Below are 18,818 nucleotides of genomic sequence, written 5' to 3'. Positions count from 1 at the left end.
TTTCCGTTGAATGTAGTGCTTCCTGGATATGTTTCTTCAATGTTTAGTAAACGTTGAATGTCAGTCCTTGGTTTTCTTAGGATGTTGATTGAAGATCCAGTTCCTCAGTTTGTATAACGTTTATTTGTTGGTATTAAATGTTTTCATTTCTTCGGTGGACGTAGATACTTAGTCAAAATTGTAGATTCATTACTGTTGATTTCTTGAAGATCTTTCTCTGGTTCTTAGAGTTTTATCCGCTGGTTCTTGAAGATCTTTCTCTGGTTCCTAGAGTTTTATTCGCTGGTTCTTGAAGATCTTTCTCTGGTTCTTAGAGTTTTATTCGCTGGTTCTTGAAGATCTTTCTCTGGTTCTTAGAGTTTTATCCGCTGCCACCATTTATTGGTGTGATACTGTTATTAACACACATTCGGGTTCCCATCAAATGTCATCTTCAATGTGTTGTATATTAGACTTGGTATGTTACATCTTCAAGTAAGTCTAGGTAGGTTAACTTTAAAATAGTTTATTCCTTTAAAAACAGTTATTAACATCTCCATCACAGGAGTATAGATGGTTTGGTCGGATGACCATTCCGTATGACATCTAAGTAAGAACTGGCTAAAATATCGATATCACAGATATCGTATAGTCAGTTATCTCAGCATTTAAACACATAATGTAAACTAAACATTAATATAGGAAGACACCTGCATCCGGTGGCGACACAACTTTCTCACGATTCGTATTTGTGTTTATTCTTCATAAAAATGTTACATTGCTGAGGTTTGGCATTAGCATCCTGGTTATGACATGACTATGGCATTTCTCACACTCGCTCCTCTTCCATATTGACCTCTTAGGTCATGTATTTAAACATGTAATTTTACCTATATTACACATATACATACACATATACACACTTACACCCACACACACACACATATATATATATATGTATATATATATATATATATATATATATATATATATATATATATATATATATATATATACACTCACACATAGTTGTACCCCACATTACAGACTTGAGTCAGTTATTTATATTTCCCACCTCATCCACCTCAAAAGTCTAAAACACGAGAAAAATTATTATTGAGCCGCAGGCTCTTACACATCCACCCAGAGCAAGTGGGAACAGCGGGCAATCATAAAATGTTGCTAGACCCACAGGACTTTCTTAAATTTGTTCATAGCAAACAGCTATAGAGTAAATCCATCAGGTTTGTATACAAATTGCTTAGAATCTTTATATGTATTATTGAGAATCTCTCTCTCTCTCTCTCTCTCTCTCTCTCTCTCTCTCTCTCTCTCTCTCTCTCTCTCTCTCTCTCTCTATATATATATATATATATATATATATATATATATTGATATATATATATATATATATATATATATATATATATATATATATTTATATATATATATAAATAGATGTGCATATATAGTGTATTTATAGTATATGAGAACACAAAATCATGACTTCCTTTTCTTTGCAGGACGGTGATTAATGAACCGATGTAAAACCTGAAAAAAATGAAGAGCTTGACTCCACCTTATAGCTATGGAGGAGGAGGGCGTAAGCACAGTGGGAGAGGAGGCACTGGAGGAGGAGCAGGAGGGAGAGGAGGTTCCAGACCATGTAGCAAAAGAAAGGCCAGTGAACTTTCCTCTTCCCTAGGACCAGGTCTTCCAGCCCTGCCTAATGGAGGGCAAGGTATAAGTGGCGTTGCTCGTTATACTCTTCAGCAGCTTATCATCACTACTGAAGTTTTGGTTCCAAGCACAGTAAGGCATTCCATTGTTATTGTAGTTTTGAAAATTTACTTGTCCCTATTTGAATACAAACCTTCGTTCTTTAGTAGACGTAAGATTTAAAGCTAGAAATGGTTAATGAAGAATTATCGAAATTATGGGAACAACCACCCAGTATACACTGGTGGTACAGGTCTGACAGTGCTCAGCCCTTCATTCTGATTCCAGCCATCGAGGTACACAGATGTGTTCTCGACGTTCTCCAACTGGCTTGAAGTTTTTCTAATTTTATTTCTTGCTCCCATTTCAATATGAGTGTGAAGGAACTTAGCAGAATGCTGATGTGTCCAGAGTTGTCTGATCAATACTGTGGCACCTTCTATAAGTATGGTTGAGGTTGATACTCATCCTTTGTGACCAATGTGTAGATGGCACTGCTGCACATCTGACTCCCCTTGTGATGTGTGCAGGGAATAGTCGTCCTTCCAGTGGGGGATATTTTGGAGTAGGAGGAAGAAGAGATCCAAGTGCGGTTACTCTCCCTTGACTTCAGACTACCGAAAGCTGTCGCTTCGGCTGCTTTTTATTTAACTCTTCGGAGGGCAAACTGAAGAAGACTGATGACCTGTGATTGAAGAGCAAGCTACCAAGGTGGAAGATCTCTCTGCTCTACCTACAGAAACTGGGAGGCCTCCTCTTATGGGTAAACCCCAGTCTTGAGTTTTGGAAATCCTAGCTTGCTATGGCTGAAGGTCTCCAAATTTCAGACGAGAGGTGCCCTGGTGAGTCATCACTGTCTTCTCCACCCATGAGCATTAACTCAAAGAAGGCCTCTGGTGTGGCAGGCATATGAGTAAACAAAAGATGGACCCTCATGTGTTTTGTAATTTTTGCAAGAGGCATTACTGTTTGTAATTATACCCCTTGTTGGGAGTGTAGGGAGTGGCCTCCTGTGCAGTGGGTGGAATTATTATTATTTTTATTAAAAACTAAACCACAACACTAGTTCGAAGAGCAGTTTGCTATAAGCCCAACGGCTCCAACAGAGAAAAATAGCCAGATGAGGAAAAGAAACAAGGAAATAAGTAAACTACAAGAGAAGTAATGAACAATTAAGATAAAACAATTTAAGAACAGTAACAATGCTAAATTAGATCTTTCATATATAAACAATAAAAACTTCATAAAAAAAGAGGAAGAGTAGTAAGATAGGATAGTGTGCTCGAATGTACCCTCAAGCAAGAAAAATCTAACCCAAGACAGCGGAAGACCATGGTACAGAGGCTATGGCACTACCCAAGGCAAGAGAACAATAGTTTGATTTTGGAGTGTCATTCTCCTAGACAAGCTGCTTATCATAACTATAGAGTCTCTTCTACCCTTACCAAGAGGAAAGTAGCCACTGAACAATTACAGCACAGTTGCTAACCCTTTGAGCAATTGCTTGGTAATCTCATCATTATCATGTGTATGAGGACAGAGGAAAATGTGAGAATAGGCCAGACTATTAGGTGTATGTGTAGGCAAAGAAAAAATGAGCCATAATCAGAGGGAGGGATCCAATGTAGTACTGTGGTAGGTTTAAGGACTCAATAATTCTCTAGACTTGAGGTAGTATCTCTATGGGTGGCTGGTGCCCTGGCCAACGTATTACCTATAATCAAGAACTAGCAAAGAACTCTAAGAGGGATTCTTTGGCGTCAAAGGGTACGCGTAAGCTGATGCCAAAAACTCTAGCTCTTTTTTCTGTTCTTGGCGAACAAAGCCAACTGTTTCCCCTGTGGTTTCTTCTTTGGGGGAACCCATCGTGGGGAAGGGAGACTGCCCCCAACCCACTGAAAGTGGTTTAGAAAAGGTGGCTGTTTTGCCATGCCCTAGTGTGGGCAATACAGTACCCCTCTCTCTCGACTATCTCCCACCTCCTTGATTAATGCTGACAATCCTAGTGAGAAATTGGATCTTTCTAGGTTGTGGCCTTCACTTGGGATTGCTAGTGAACTGTTGGTGGAAAAACTTCTGGAGGTACCAGGATCTGCTAGAACCCAGAAGTCCACTGCTGCTCCCCAACATGTTTCCCTTGCAGAGGAATCTTGATAATTCTGTTCACATTGCTGCTTCTTCTGCGAAGGCGCAGTTTTCAGTTACGAAACCCTTGACTGCTGGGAAGAAGAAGAAGGATGTGAAATCCTTGGATGCCTTTGCCTTCTTCTTCCCCTGCTGAACTTTTGCTTTCTACCTTGGAATGTGGCCACAACATTGATTTCCCAGCGCACGATCATCGCCTACCACACCAAAGAAGATAAGGACGATGATGCCACCTAAGCACAGGACTACTGGTCAGTTAGAGTCATATAAAACACCGAAAAATTCACCTGGAAAGTTTCTGTGGTGTAGGGGGTGGGGAAGTAATGCTAAAAACAAAACCTACCAAGAGTAAGGAAATATTAGACGATGCCTCCGATTTTGCTGATTCCCCAGAAGAAGAAGCTTTCCCTTGATAAATCTTCTTGTGAAAAGCAATCTCTCAGCATATAATCACTGATAACACTATCTCCACATGCACCTAAGATGCGCACATTCTCTACGAGCACGATCATCCAGGAGCAATCTCCATGCTCTACCCCATGCAACCAATTGTCCAATTTGTCTTGTACGGTAGGAAACAAGCTGATAGCTGTTTGAAAAAACAACCTCAAAATCAAAACCAATTGGAAACCAGAAGTCTTATTTTGTATTTCTTAAGACTATTTGAGGATGGCTTTTCTATTTTTTATGGTTATGGTGGCCTATTGGTAACATCTCTTCCTGGTGATCAACAGACTGGGGTTCAAGTCCCACTCAAGCTTGTTAATTCCTTTAGTGTCTGCAGCCTCACTATACTTGTGAGTAAGGATAGGGGGTGGGGTTGGGGAGCCTATAGGTCTACCTGCTGAGTCATCAGCAGCCATTGCCTGGCCCTCCCTGGTTTTAGCTTGGGTGGAGAGAGGGCTTGGGCACTGATCATATGTATATATGGTCACTCTCTGGGGCATTGTCCTGCTTGGTAGGGCAATGTCATTGTCCCTTGCTTCTGCCATTCATGAGCTGCCTTTAAACCTTTAAACTGATCAACATGAGACCAAAAGTTATGCAGGGGAGTCTCTTGGTCAGGTTCTTGGCAAGCGCAATTGTCTCGGTCTCGCTCTCCTCGATTAAGGAAACACACTTCTCTTTTCAAGGACAAAAAAATCTCATTCTTCATTATCTCATTCACCACGAGAGAAGAAACGATACTTCTCCAAGATGCTATCCTGATTGCTGCATTCTTTTCTCCCTCCGACTGGGTAACAAACACTGTCAGCTACGACCTCATAGGAGATTTTTTTTCGGTCATGCTCCTGGCTCTCTTGGCCATAATTACACAGAAAATCTCCTTGGTCATAGTTCCCCTTGAACCAAGGACTGTAAGGAGAAGACGAGTCTCAAACTCGAGAACTCTGTTAGTAAGACCGCAAGAGACCAGTCCAACCAACAACATCCTTATCCTTCTAAGGAACATTGGTCCCGTGGTGGCCATATCCTATTGGAGGAAACAATTCAGTTACAAAACTACAACCCCTTGTTCTGCCAAATGGGGGAGAGGAGATTATTCCCCTGAAGCTTCAGGGTCAGATACAAGGTGAACCAAAAAGTCCTTGAAGAGAGACCATTCCACTCCTAGGGTTGTTTCCATGGACAAATATCCTATGGATACAGATTTCTTGTTGATTACCTTTTGTTAATGGCTTACCCTAACTCCGCTTGCATCCCTATGCACGGATGCTAGGGGGTTGACAGGAATCGTGACTTCCGCTCCTTTTAGGATCAAAGATCATTGAACATTCCCAGGTCAGCCAAGCCAGTTTTGGTCATGGGAATTTACTCCCCCCTTAGGATAAGTCTCTTATTAAAGGTTAATGGTTTATATTACAAACCTGAGACCTTTTCATCCGACAAGCATCCAGGTCAAAGGTCAAAGTGAGGGCTGAGCTGCCTGTCAGGTGGGCTGGTCTTACCCTCTACCCAGCACGCTTCAATGTTTACCTTGTTAAAAGCTTTAATGGCCGTTCAGGTTTGCTGATTGTCATACATGTGGTGAATGTAATGAACTAAAACGACTGCTTCCAGTGGTGCATGCTATCAACCTGTATTAACGCAGTTAACAACCATACTTCAATTGCAAGCTATAGAATATAGGACTAAAGTTTCTTTCAACAATTGATGTTGGGGCTAATGAGGCTAGAAATATCTAACTTAGATGATATCTAAGAACTGTAAGGGTTCCCGAGTTAAGCCACGTATAATTTGAGTTTGGTACTAACTCAACATATTAGGCTCCTCTAAGCCTAGAAAAACAGACATCCTAATGAACACAAAATATTTAACACTTTAATGGTTTCTGAAAAAACTATAAACTGAAAATGCGAGTTACACTGAATAGAAAGTAAACATCAAATAACTTGTTGAAGCTTTCAAACAAACAATTATATTAAATGACGCTGACGAGGCATTGAAATCTCAAATAAATATATTATAGATTACAAATGTGATTCTACAGCTAAGAAGGTCTTGGAGTCAGAACATGTGATTATATTTTGGAAAAAAAAAAAAAAAAAAGTCCTACAAAAACGGAAGCCTTATCTGTAGCTGCGTCAGATGCCTTCTCCAAATGTTTATTTTGTGAGCCTGATTTCCAGTATTGCTACCAAAGAGCCAAAAGACTTATATCAAACGTAAATATTCATAAGATTTACCTTAGTACAAACCAGTCTGGTAATGTTAATGGTAAAATTCACTTTTTCCCCTTTTCTGTTTATCAAAATCCTGAATCCAAACTCTATTGTTAATCTATTGTCCAGTTTAACACTCATATTTTCAATCAGAAGCAATTTCCTACTTAACCAGGATAGTGTCTTGTTTGCAAGTAAGGATATTCTTGACTGCTGAGAGTGAGGAGGCATGAGATGTGTGGCGGTTCTGGTGTTCTAATTTTTGTATGATGTAATCATTATCTGTTTTTTTTTTTAACCAATTAAAAGCTTCTAAATATCTATGCACGAGTTCCCGGATGTTGTGTTTTACAAGAGAAAATATTTCCCCACCTACGCTTCAGTTCCAGCATGTAGTCAGAAGACATCTCCCAGAGAGGAGATTAATCTATTTCAAAAATTACTGTAAATTTATGTATTTCGGTAACTATGTTAAAAGTGCCATCCGTTCATTACATACATATTCTTGTTCATCTGAAGGTCAAAATACATCCAAAAATACCCACGATTGACGTATGCAGCTCATCCACGTACCGCTTGCCAAAACAGAGTAGCATTGAGGTAATTCTTATTTGTGGGCAAAGCGAGCCATGGTGGAGCAAAAACCACCTGAGAGGTGTTCAGCCGCCCGAGTCGTGCCTCTACCTCGACAATCACTGCGTTCAGTATGGCTGAACCCTTAAATGTCTTTCCTTCAGTGATGTGAGGTATGAATTCAACCACATTTTCTCATATTTCTTCAATATGTCTGAGAATCTGGCATACTGTAATCTCAAATCTAAATTTTTTTCTGAATGGAACATCGGATCCAAAGGAATTCAGAGATGAAAATAGGGTTACAGTTCTTCCATAAATCAAATGAGAAGGATTGAGGTACTCCCCTCGGACATCTGACAAATAGGTAAGTGGACGAGAATTGATAAAAAAGTGTGTAACTCATTAAATGAGATGCGTTTTTTAAAGAGATTTATGAAGGCTACTCTTGACACTTCCAATGAGTCTTTCACAGAAACCACCACTCCATAGAGAACGAGGGGTGTCAAATTTCCACAAAATGTTGTTGTCTTGCGTGTATCATATCATATCATTAAGAAATCTCTTGGCTCCTCTAAATTTGGTACCATTATCAGAAATGACAACAACAGACTTTTCACCAAATCGGCAAAGGCCAATAAGAATTCGGAGGTAGTAAGAGAACTAAACAAATTCAAATGCACTTTTCTTGAGGTAGTATAGGTAAACAGACGAACATATACCCGTTCAGTATCACTAACGATTGAAGGATCAACGCTGGTTATAGCACCGGTAGAATATACTCCTATAGAACTAAATGATCTAACATAATGGACTCTCTCCTCTGGTAAAGGAGGTGGACCTGGCTGAGGACAAGCTTATCAACTACTTTTCTACATAGCACGCATTTACTAATGATGTTCTTTACAATGACTATGGCTTTTGATATCCAAAATTGCTGTCTAAAGATCTAACATTGTTTGACTTAACCCCCAATGACAATGGCTATGATAATTTGTTAGGATGAATTTGGTCAAGGAAGGGATTTTTGGCAGGTAAATAAATTGGACATTATGTTTCAGCCTCTTCAGGAGACAAATTTGACTTCTGTAATCTACCTCCACAACAAATCAACTGATTTTCATTAATATACACATCAAGATGTATGGCTAAATTCAAGATTTCTGCAGTTGGTATAGGACAATTTTTTTTTTTTTTTTTTTTTTTTAATATTTAAATAAAGTAGGATAACTGTAACTGAGCTAATCTCATGCAGGAATGTAGACAGAGGCGTAACTAGGGTTACTGGCACCCAGGGCAAGAACAGAAAATGGCGCCCTTTGTGATGGAAAAAAAATCTTATGGTTTCTGGATTTGCACCACAATGATTCAGTTGCCAATATGAAGAACAAGCTACCATTATTTACTGCCAGAAGACATATTGAGTTTACTGATACAAATTAACATTATATAGTACCTACAGGCATCATCATGAAGTTTAGTATTACCAGCATTATTGTGGGAGACACAAATGTTTTACTAACACTGTTCTGCACAAAAAAAAAAAAAAAGGAAAAAAAAATTAAGGATGTATTTAAAAGAAAGAAAAAACAATTTGCCTACATAATCCTGATGTTCTGAAATAAAAAAAAAAACTATGGAAATAAGCATTGATAAAAACAGTTTTAGATCATATTCAAAATACACTCAAGCTTTACAGTGATGCAAACTTTTTCGTTAAAACCATGGAATTTAGGGGTACCAACATTATTGAGGAAGATACACATGCAAAATCATGAAATTCGGAACTAAATAAATTATGTAAATTGACATTTATAAAACAGTTTTAGAGAAAATGTTTAAATGTACCTAAAATTTAAAATGTTAGAAATATGTTAGTTAGAATAATGATTTGACTGGTTATTCTCTAATAGCCCTTACCAATCAAACCCCTTTCATTAAAACTGAATAAAAAATGAAAAGTAATTTGTCAGCTTCTGAAACTGCTTAGATTTAGCATTTAAAAGACAACATTTATTGTAAAGAGATTAGAAAAAAAAAAATAAAAATTGATGCCAATTAGACTGCGAGATTTTACTAAAGTAAACTTATCAGTAACATCATCAAAGATAATGACTTTTACCTCTCCACTCTCAATACTTAGAAATGCTAGGGCGTTATTAAAGTTACCCTGTCCCATTGAGGTTCTGAGATAAATAATAATCAATTTCAGTTAACTGAACGAATATTCACAGCTTGAAATTGAAATTGCTACTGTGGGCATAAGTTGGATTTGTACTCTTGAGTTTGCAAAAACCTCTTTTGGAATCCCCTCACACAATGCCTGATGGTCTTCTGGCTCCACGCTTTCTCATCCCGAGAACCGTCGGTAGCGTGGAAACCTCTGTGGATTAGGTCCTTGCATATACTGCAGTTGGTAGGTTCCCAATAGCAAGGGAATCTTTGTAAACATGGCAGTCCTCATGTTTCCTACAGGTCTTGTGGCCACAAGGCAACTTGACCCACCTGGTGCAGGTTACTGTCGCACACTCCATGTCATCAGTAACCTGTAAAGATAGAAAATTTTCAATGAGTACTTATCAACACACCAAAAAATGTTTATATCATCACACTTCAAAAAATTTCAATAACTTTTTCTTTTTTAAATTTATATTCCAAAGATTTCTACCTACTCTAGCTACGGCTAAAGCTACACTACAATGTAAGCTCATGCCAAACAGCTCAGAATTCTATGTGAATTCCTAAAGTGTGGTAGCTATATAGCAATAGAGGTATGCTCCAATGCCAGGGAATGCAGACTAGATTAAAGGAACTGTAGTTCCACAGAGAGGAAGCAAATGTACCCTAACTAGGAAGGGGAAAGGAGTAGCCAGCCCACCCACAGGTGGCAGAGAGAACTAATCCAGGATAGGATTATTCACCCACCCACCCGAAGCTACACTAAAAGTCTCACATCTATATAGCGATTGAGGATTCCTCAAATGCCAGGGAAACCTGGACTTGGCAAAGGAACCGAGTTCCACAGCAAGAAGACCGAACCTAACGTTGGATGAAGGAAAGGAGGAAAAGGAAGGGGCCTTAGAAAATAGTAAAGCCGTAGAACAGGAGGGCCTAACTGTAGTATTAGAACAATCTAATGTCATTCGAAGGGATCTACAGTGAGTAGGCACAGAGAACGAATTCTCACAACCGGCTGCTATTTAGCCACAGACTAAGTATAATAGCCTAGAAGAAGGGTAAGGTGGCAGTAAAGGAAGGTCTGCCTGTCAATAATAGGGCAGATTTAATATCGTTCCAAGGGATCAACAGAATGTTGACACAGGGAACAGGTTCCCTCAACCAGTAACGCCTATCCAAAAACTAAAGCTAAGTAGATAAAATAAGATACTGTCAACCTAAGCCGACTGTAACCCACTATCTACAACTCCCAGGGAGTCCCTTCAAGGCAGCAGTTCCCCGCTATGATGTATCAGTGGCCACGGAAATGTGGCGGCTTCACAAGAACCATCAGGTCACGTGGTAAGAAAGGGAAGGTGGGATTATAAATATTAGCTAGCCTTGGCCAAGAGCTAAGGGTAAATAGTTAGCCTAGGCCAAGACTGGTTAAGACTAGAATGCAAAAAAGCAAAAGTCTAACCTAACATCATAACACCATTGTGAAAGAATATATGTAACACACTTCTACAAGCCTAGCTAAGAAATTTGTATAAAACCCCAAACAATTTGAAAACATGAGCTTCTGGCTTCGGCCATGCGACGGCCATGGGCAAAAGAATGGAGGTATAGTGCAAAAACAAGGTGGGGGGGGGGGGGAGACGCGAATTTCTCCACCAGAAAAGGATGAGATACTCAGCTTAACCAATGAAGCAGAAGAAAAAGCATCCATAGTCCAAAAAACAGTCAAAAACTTGCCAAAACAAGCGGAAAACTCCCAAAGCAATCTATCAAGATGGCGCTACAAGAAGGAATGGTGAACCAGCGATAATGTTTACAGTAACACACTGGGATCGGAGTTGTAATGGCTCTCCCGCACATCCAATCCTATCCCATATCCTTCGAGATAAGTTAACACTATTCGGGGAAGGAGAGCCATGGTTGTTTTGAACACGTCTCTGTTTCATACACATTATCTCGGGATATTTGCTCCAGGGGTCAGAACCCTGTAATAATTCTACAGGTAAAATTCTTTGGCATATCACCCGCAGGAAATATCCCAAGTAGAAAGCTGCCTAGAGGAACTTCCATCAGGAAGACATGGCTCAACCCCAAAAAAGCCACACCCTCTCTTGCTCTTCCCCTTTCAATCCCAGACACTCCACCAGTCACTTCACCGAACATCATTTCACCCTTCCCTTTTATATTTGTCTCACACAAGGCCAACATATCCATCGTTCTATTTCTAAACATACCTCCAATCTCATATCTTTTACTCTCTATTGTACTATACTCAATTTTTTTAATGAGGTGCATTTGCACTGACTTGCAGCGTTGCCGTTTTAGCTCGGAAAAGTTTCCTGTTATCTGATTGGTTAGAATTATCTTGACCAACCAATCAGCGATCAGGAAACTTTTCCGAGCTAAAAGGGCACCCCTGCGAGTCGGTGCAAATCTGCCTCTTTAAAGAATTGACTATACATCCACACACATTCAGACACTAAAACTAGAGTGCAGGGACCAGTTACTCTCCCCCAGGCTCCTACTCTTTGATATTACAGGAGAGGGGGTCCCCAGTTCCCTCGTCCCATTCCTGTTAGTCGCCTTTCACGACATGCAGGGATGCATTGGCATTGTTCTAATTACTGTTAAGTTATAAAGGACAATCTTACAACAATATTAAGTACAAATATCTCTAAAACAAAGAGAAATTTTTAACAATTCTGAATAACTTAAACCTTATTTTTTGATTACCCAAGAAAACATGATGAAACAAATAAACAAGCTTCTAAACGCCAAGTCATGAATAGTTCCATTGATAAAAAAAATCTGAGGAGTTTCTTAAATCACCCCAATACTCATATTAAAGGTCTCAGGTTTGTATGGTTAAGGAAAATACATTTTTTTTGGGTTAATGTGCTGTTTGGTCTCCAAGGTCTTTCCTGTGAAAAGCTAGAACAGGGAATCCTTGGAGACCACACAACACCTCCCCAAAAATAGGATTTTCCTCCGTCAAAACTTCTTTTATTCAACTTTACTTATATTGATATCATTAACGATACTTAAAACTTCTCAATGTCCATTCATACAATTATTTTATAAAGCTGCAGCAAACACCATTTAGAATATTTGATCTAGAAAAATGATAACGTTCTTAATACTAAAAATAGCTCAAAATGTTATATGATGATGAGTCTAATATTCATTCTAGTTATGACTTTTAAGTATGAAAAATGAGATATCTCAAAAGAGACAATTATTTCCTCAAGTCTTTTAGCGGAGTTGGATCACGAGGACGCGGTCGTCGACTTCATTCGTCTCATCACAATGCACGACATATGCTGCCTATGGTAAGTTGAGTGTGTTTGTTCATCATTTTCTAACTGATCAGTTTAGTAATCCTCCAATTAGCCTGTAGAATACTGTAAAGCATTTACGGAATGGGCTATATTAGGTAAATTTTGACTTGGGTGGTTATATTGTATTTATCTGCTTTCTGTGATTTAATAATATTCTTATGACTGGCTTTATAAAACCAACATAAGCTACTGTAACATTTTTGTTGATGATGCCTATTGATACTGAATCTAAACTTTTGTCAGTTTTTGGGCTTTCGAGCAATAGCTACTGCTAGTAACCATCTTATTATATAATGTAGCCTACTGTTTAATTCAATTAATCTGTACTACAGAATAATGTATTTTTCCACATATAACAAATAGCATTTGAAGAGCAGTTCTTTATGCAGACTTTTATAAACAACAAATTGTGAGACTCTCATTATCATTATGATAGTCATTTTTGTTATTACAAGCAGCTGAGGCCGATGAATGCTTCAGGAGAACAGAGGAATGACGGGGCCAGCAGTTCCAATCAATCAGGGACACCTCTTCGAGACCCTTCAGCAGAGTTTAGGTTGAGGATGAAACCTCTAACTCAACCAAGAAAGGTATGTAAATTGTCTACTGAATTCTCTTCAATTCCTCAACCAGCTTTTGTTTTAGGAGCTCAAAAATAATTTTTCAATGGTAATCTAATTTTACAAACACAATACTGTGTAGGCTATCTGGAATATTCAAGGTGGGCTGACATGCCAAAACTAACTCTGAAAAAATAAACAATATCTATTTATCATTCACTCAGAGCCATAAATTAATAAACACTGGAGCGCATTTTCGGTTGTTAATAGAATTAATTACACCAGCCGGCACAGGCTTCAACCAGACTCGCTAGGTTTGGTAAAGGCTGCTCTGCCATTGTGTGATATCACTAAGAGATAACTTGACGCGGCCACCCGGTCTGTTTATAATCCACTAACCATGTGAAAATGATTTTGGACAGTGAACAGACCTCATATTTGAACAATTTTTTTTTATACATTTGGATGATGTAATCTTATGTATTTTTGTATTGTAATACCATATGTGCTATGTGTATTGAAAGTAATTTTGCACAGTATTGCATTGATAGAACATGTTTAAACGTTAATTATAAGTGTAGTAGCATATGGTATGGGGGATTTAATCATTTATTAATTGCCTCAAAGATAGGATGTGATTCTTCATACTTATGTATTGCAGTAGGATCCAGTCTTTTTGAGAGTTATGCTTATCTGTTATTTTTGAATTTTTATACAAGACATTTGTTTACGTTGAAGTAGACTCTCGAGTAGCAAGCCACTGAGAGATGTAGCAGTAATGTAACTTAAGAAGAATAAATGTATTCTAATTATAAAAACGTGTATTTGAATCCCATAAAGATGATTCGGCAAAGATGCTGGGATTGTCAATTACAACACCAATCCACAGATATTATTCCAGGTATGTGTAATGGCAGTAATCCAATTATGTTGATAACAAACTTATTGATCGAGTACCTGCATCTGTAAGATATGTTTTTCCATGGTGGGCAGATGCCAAGTGAGTGTGCCAGTTGCAGACTGCAACTGGAGTCAGTATGTAATTGAGGACGCAATAAACCACACGCCTCCACCACCGTGTATTTCTTGTCCCACCTTGACATCTAATATGGCACAGTGATTTTGAAGGCCCTCCGTGACCCTCACCATGCCCTTCCAGCGTCGCTCAGCGCAGTTCACCCCAAGGGCCGCACGCCCCGTCGTCCCCCGTGGGCTCGTTCCTGCCCTGCAAGAAGCCAGGCAAGCCATGGCGGCACAGCAACAAATGATCAACTCCCTACGCGACCGGATTACGACACATGCTGCCCCTGCACCTTGTGTCCCTTCGTCTGCAGCCCCTGAGAAGAGTGAAATCGAGCTGAAGCCCGCCACGTTCAGGTCCTGGATAAGGTCGATGGAATGTTGGATCGAATTTTGCAGACTACCGCCGCACGAGTTCGTCCACCACCATCAGGCTATACTGCATGCCCCCTCTGCAACGAGTGCTGGACGCCAGATTCCCCTCACAGGAATGGAGTAACCTCACCGCTACGGAAGCCATGGATTTTATTCGTGATATTGTGTTACGCTCCACAAACCATGCTGTGTTGTGGTTGGAGTTTTTTAATACGATACAAGGTCCAGGTGAAAGCGTTAGCGATGATTTTTTAAAGTGTTCCCAAAAGGCTACCGATTGCAATTTCCAGTGCCCTCAGTGTCAGTGTAATCTAGCTGATTATATGTTATTACCTAAGTCAATGGTGGGCCTAAGTTATGAGGCTATGCGTCGTCATGTGTACCAATGTAGCAACGACATTAATAGTGTTAGAGCTCTTAGGGCCAGGTGCTGTGCTTATGAGGTGGCCCGTGTCGACGCCGCTGCTCGCCGAAATAATTGGCGGGAAATTGCTTGCGCGGGTAGCAGGGAGATACCAGAGGCAGATCATCCAAATGCAACCGTCGCTGGTATGGGTAGGGGTCCCCCACCCACTCCCTGTGGGAACTGCAGCGGTCGCCATGCCCCGGCAGAGCTTCATGCCCTGCCAAGTCCGCCGTATGCAACGGATGCCGCAAGCAGGGCCACTATTACAAATGCTGCTGGAAATTCCATGCAAAAACGGCAGAATCCCCAACAGAAATGTCGAGTGCTGTGCCTAGTGCTGTGCTTGTTGCGGGTGCCAACCTCACCCGCCATCCAGTAGTGGAGGTAACAGTCGTCCACACCGCCACAGGAGTACGAGCGCCTGTCGCCTTCGTGGCGGACACCGGTGCACAGGTATGTGTGGTGGGCCCCTCCCTGCCGTCGCACCTCCAAGTCCGCCCAGCAGCCCTTACACCCCGTACCGGCTTGCGGGATGTGGCAAACCTCCCCCTGAAGTGCTTTGGATCCGCCGTGTGCCACGATACCTTGCAAGGCCGCACCACGGAGCAGGACGTGTACTTCGTGCAATCGGCAAAGCACCTCTTCCTGTCGCTGGATGCCTGTAGGGACTTGAATCTGGTACCCAAGGAGTTCTCCTACCCCTCTCCCGCGGTGGCACTTGTGAGCTTGTTCAATGGCACGGCCTGACGGGCTGCCCAGGTACCACCCTGACCCGCTGAGGTGCCCTTGCCGGCCAAGGAGGAGCATGCGGCCCAATTGGAAGCCTGGCTCCTGCAACATTTCGCCACAACGACATTTAACAAAGCCAGGAAGCCACTGCCAGTGATGCAGGTGGAACCGCACCACATCCACCTGCTCCCAGGAGCCATGCCCTACGCATGCCACACCCCAGCATCGGTGCCCAAACATTGGGAAGAAGAAGTGAAGGCCCAGCTCGAAGAGGACGTCGCCCGTGGCGTCATAGAACCGGTACCTGCCGGGCAGCCGACCGAGTGGTGTGCCCGTATGATGGTCGTCGCCAAGAAGTCAGGACAGCCATGCCGTACAGTTGACTACCCGCGCCTCAATGCATCCTGCCTGCGGTAGACACACCACACGCCAGCCCCATTCGACATTCAAGACCGTGGCGGACGCGCACTGGGGATACTACCAGGTGGAGCTAGACGAGGAAAGTCGCGACCTGACCACATTCATTACCCCCTGGGGGAGATTTCGTTACCATCGTACTCCTATGGGGCACTGCTCCGCCGGCGATGCGTATACTCGACGGTTCGATGACACCATCCAGGACATCCAGAGGAAATATAAGTGCGTGGACAACACCCTGCTCTACGACAACAGCATCGAAGGGGCTTTCAGGCACGCCTTCGACTTCCTTGAAACATGCGCATCTAATGGCGTCACCCTGAAGCCGGAGAAATTCCAGTTCGCAAGAAGAGAAGTGGACTTTGTGGGCTTCAACTTGGGCTGAGAGGCCTACAAGCCAACAGAGGAACGTTTGGTGGCCATCAAGAACTTCCCGATGCCGTGTCAGCCCTCTATCACTGACATAAGGGCATGGTACGGATTCGTCAACCAACTGGTGCCCTTCCTCGCAACAGCCCCCATCATGAACCCATTCAGGGAGCTCCTCAAGAAGGCAACGGGGAAGTTAGTGTACTGGGACGAGGCACTCCGCACCAAATTCCATCACGCCCAGGACACGATCTGCCAATTAGCCAAGGACGGGTTGGCCTACTACGACATGAGCCGCCCTACAGCAGCGATCATCAACTGGAGCAAAGAGGGCATAGGGTTTGTTATCCTGTAGCAGTATTGCGCATGCAGCTCCGCCGCCACGCCCTTCTGCTGCATGGGCGGTGGTGCCTGACGCTATGCGGCAGCTGCCATCTCGCCACCGCCGAAGCTGGCTACGCCGCCGTGGAGGGGGAGGACCTCGCGGTAGCCTGGTGTCTCCAGATGGCAAGGCTGTTCCTTCTGGGGTGCCCCAACCTCACTCTCGTGACAGACCACCGCCCGTTAACCAAGTTGCTGGGGGATCGGGCCCTTACGGAAATTTACAACCCCCGTCTCTTCAGGCTGAAGGAGAGAACCCTGCAGTACTGCTTCAGGGTCAAGTATCTGCCGGGGAAGCGTAACAGTGCGGCAGACTTCTTGTCACGATACCCCGCCTTGAAAGCTGATCCCGGCACCCACGGTGTGGACCTTGACGAAGACCTCACCGACACTATAGCAGCCGCTGTCTTGGCAGCAGTGGAGCACGACAGCTGCGTCGTGGATGAGGCGAGTGTCAGACATGACCCTGTCAGTGACCCCATGTATCAGCTGCTCATGGCCAGGGTCCTGGCCGGGGACTGGGCCGACAGGTAGTCCCAGGAAGTTGCATGCCTCCGGCCCTTCTACGGTGTCAGGGAGAGGCTGGTCGTCGTCCAAGACTTAGTGACATAAACACTCGAACAGGGCAACGTCTGCCTACTTATCCCAGAGCCTCTTCGTCAGCAGGTGGCTGCCAACCTACATGCGGGGCACCAAGGCCTGGACTCTATGCAACGACGAGCGCGCTAGACGGTATAATGGCCTGGACTCGAGGGGGACCAGCAGTATCACCGCTCCTTGTGCGAAGAATGCGATGCACGCACCATCCCAGGCCGCGGAGGAATTTATCATCACGCTGCCCCCTGAGTACCCCTTCCAGATGACGGTAGCGGATATGTTCCAGCATGACGGACACACGTACATGGCCTACACAGACAGGATCACAAGTTGGCTGGAGCTGGCCCACTCCCCCCTTGATACCTCTTCCTCTCACATCAAGACCCAGTTACGTCGCTACTTCACCAGGTGGGGAGCCCCGGAGCAAATCTTCACGGACAGTGGCACTAGTCTGATAAGCGAGGAAATGGAATTTTTTCAAGTCCGTGCGACTATCATTCGCCCAGTATCCGCAGTCCAACGGTAGGGCAGAGGCCGCAGTCAAGGTTGGGAAGCGGATAATAATGGCCAACACGGGCAGCGGCGGTATCCTCGACACGGATAAGTCTTCTTTGGCTATGCTACAGTACCCCAACACCCCCTCTGCGGAATGAATAAGTCACCCGGCCAGATGGCAGTAGGCAGGCAGCTCCAAGACACGGTAGACAAACACTGGGGGCAACCCTCCGGCATAGAGAACGTCAGATGGCTGACAACGGTGCTGCCCTCACAGAGAACAGACCATCCAGAACACTTCCCGTCATCAACCCGGGCTCCCAAGTGCGAGTGCAAAATCAGGCCACCAAGGTGTGGGACCGTACCGGTACCATGGTGGAAATGCTTCCATACCGACAATACCTAGTCAGACTGAACGGCGGAGGGCGCCTCTCCCTTTGTAACAGGAAGCACTTGTGACTCACATCATCGGGGCCCCCGCCAGGGCGGGCCACACCTGCCACGCACCCAACCCCGCCCACGCCCAAGCAGCCACCGGTCAGCCACCCTATGCCCAGCCAGCAAGTAGTGCGGGAGTCACGCCCATCACATCACACCAGGAGGCCAGCGTGGATGAATGACTACATATGACGTCTTTGACTGTCATACAACCTTCTTATGTGTAATCACACACATTACAGCAGCATTTTTTTATTTTTTTATTGTATCTGTTTCTCATATTATTTTGTGAACATGTATTATCCATACACTGAATTCTATACTTCCGCCAGCCATGTATCTGTCCCCTTATTCTGGTGCATGCATCCAATTTAATCCATGTATATCCATGTATTGTTCTTATTATTGCTTATCCATGTATACCCATGTATTAATCTCG

The 18,818-nt window shown here is 42.9% G+C and overlaps 1 protein-coding gene across 1 annotated transcript in view; it reads left to right on the top strand.

Moving 5' to 3' along the window:
• The first annotated feature begins 1,503 nt into the window (after positions 1–1,503).
• Positions 1,504–18,818, top strand: part of LOC137653847 (uncharacterized) — an 829,144-nt gene continuing 811,829 nt past the window's right edge. The window contains exons 1-3 of the mRNA XM_068387498.1: positions 1,504–1,791; positions 12,503–12,583; positions 13,051–13,182. Coding sequence (XP_068243599.1) covers positions 1,540–1,791; positions 12,503–12,583; positions 13,051–13,182 — 465 coding nt within the window. The 5' untranslated portion in view covers positions 1,504–1,539. The remainder of the gene's footprint in view (positions 1,792–12,502; positions 12,584–13,050; positions 13,183–18,818) is intronic.

This window comes from Palaemon carinicauda, chromosome 14 (assembly GCF_036898095.1).
Source record: "Palaemon carinicauda isolate YSFRI2023 chromosome 14, ASM3689809v2, whole genome shotgun sequence".
In the NCBI taxonomy this organism is placed as follows: Eukaryota; Metazoa; Arthropoda; class Malacostraca; order Decapoda; family Palaemonidae; genus Palaemon; species Palaemon carinicauda.
Note: the sequence above shows the minus strand (reverse complement) of the source record. Positions and strands in the feature narration are given on the sequence as shown.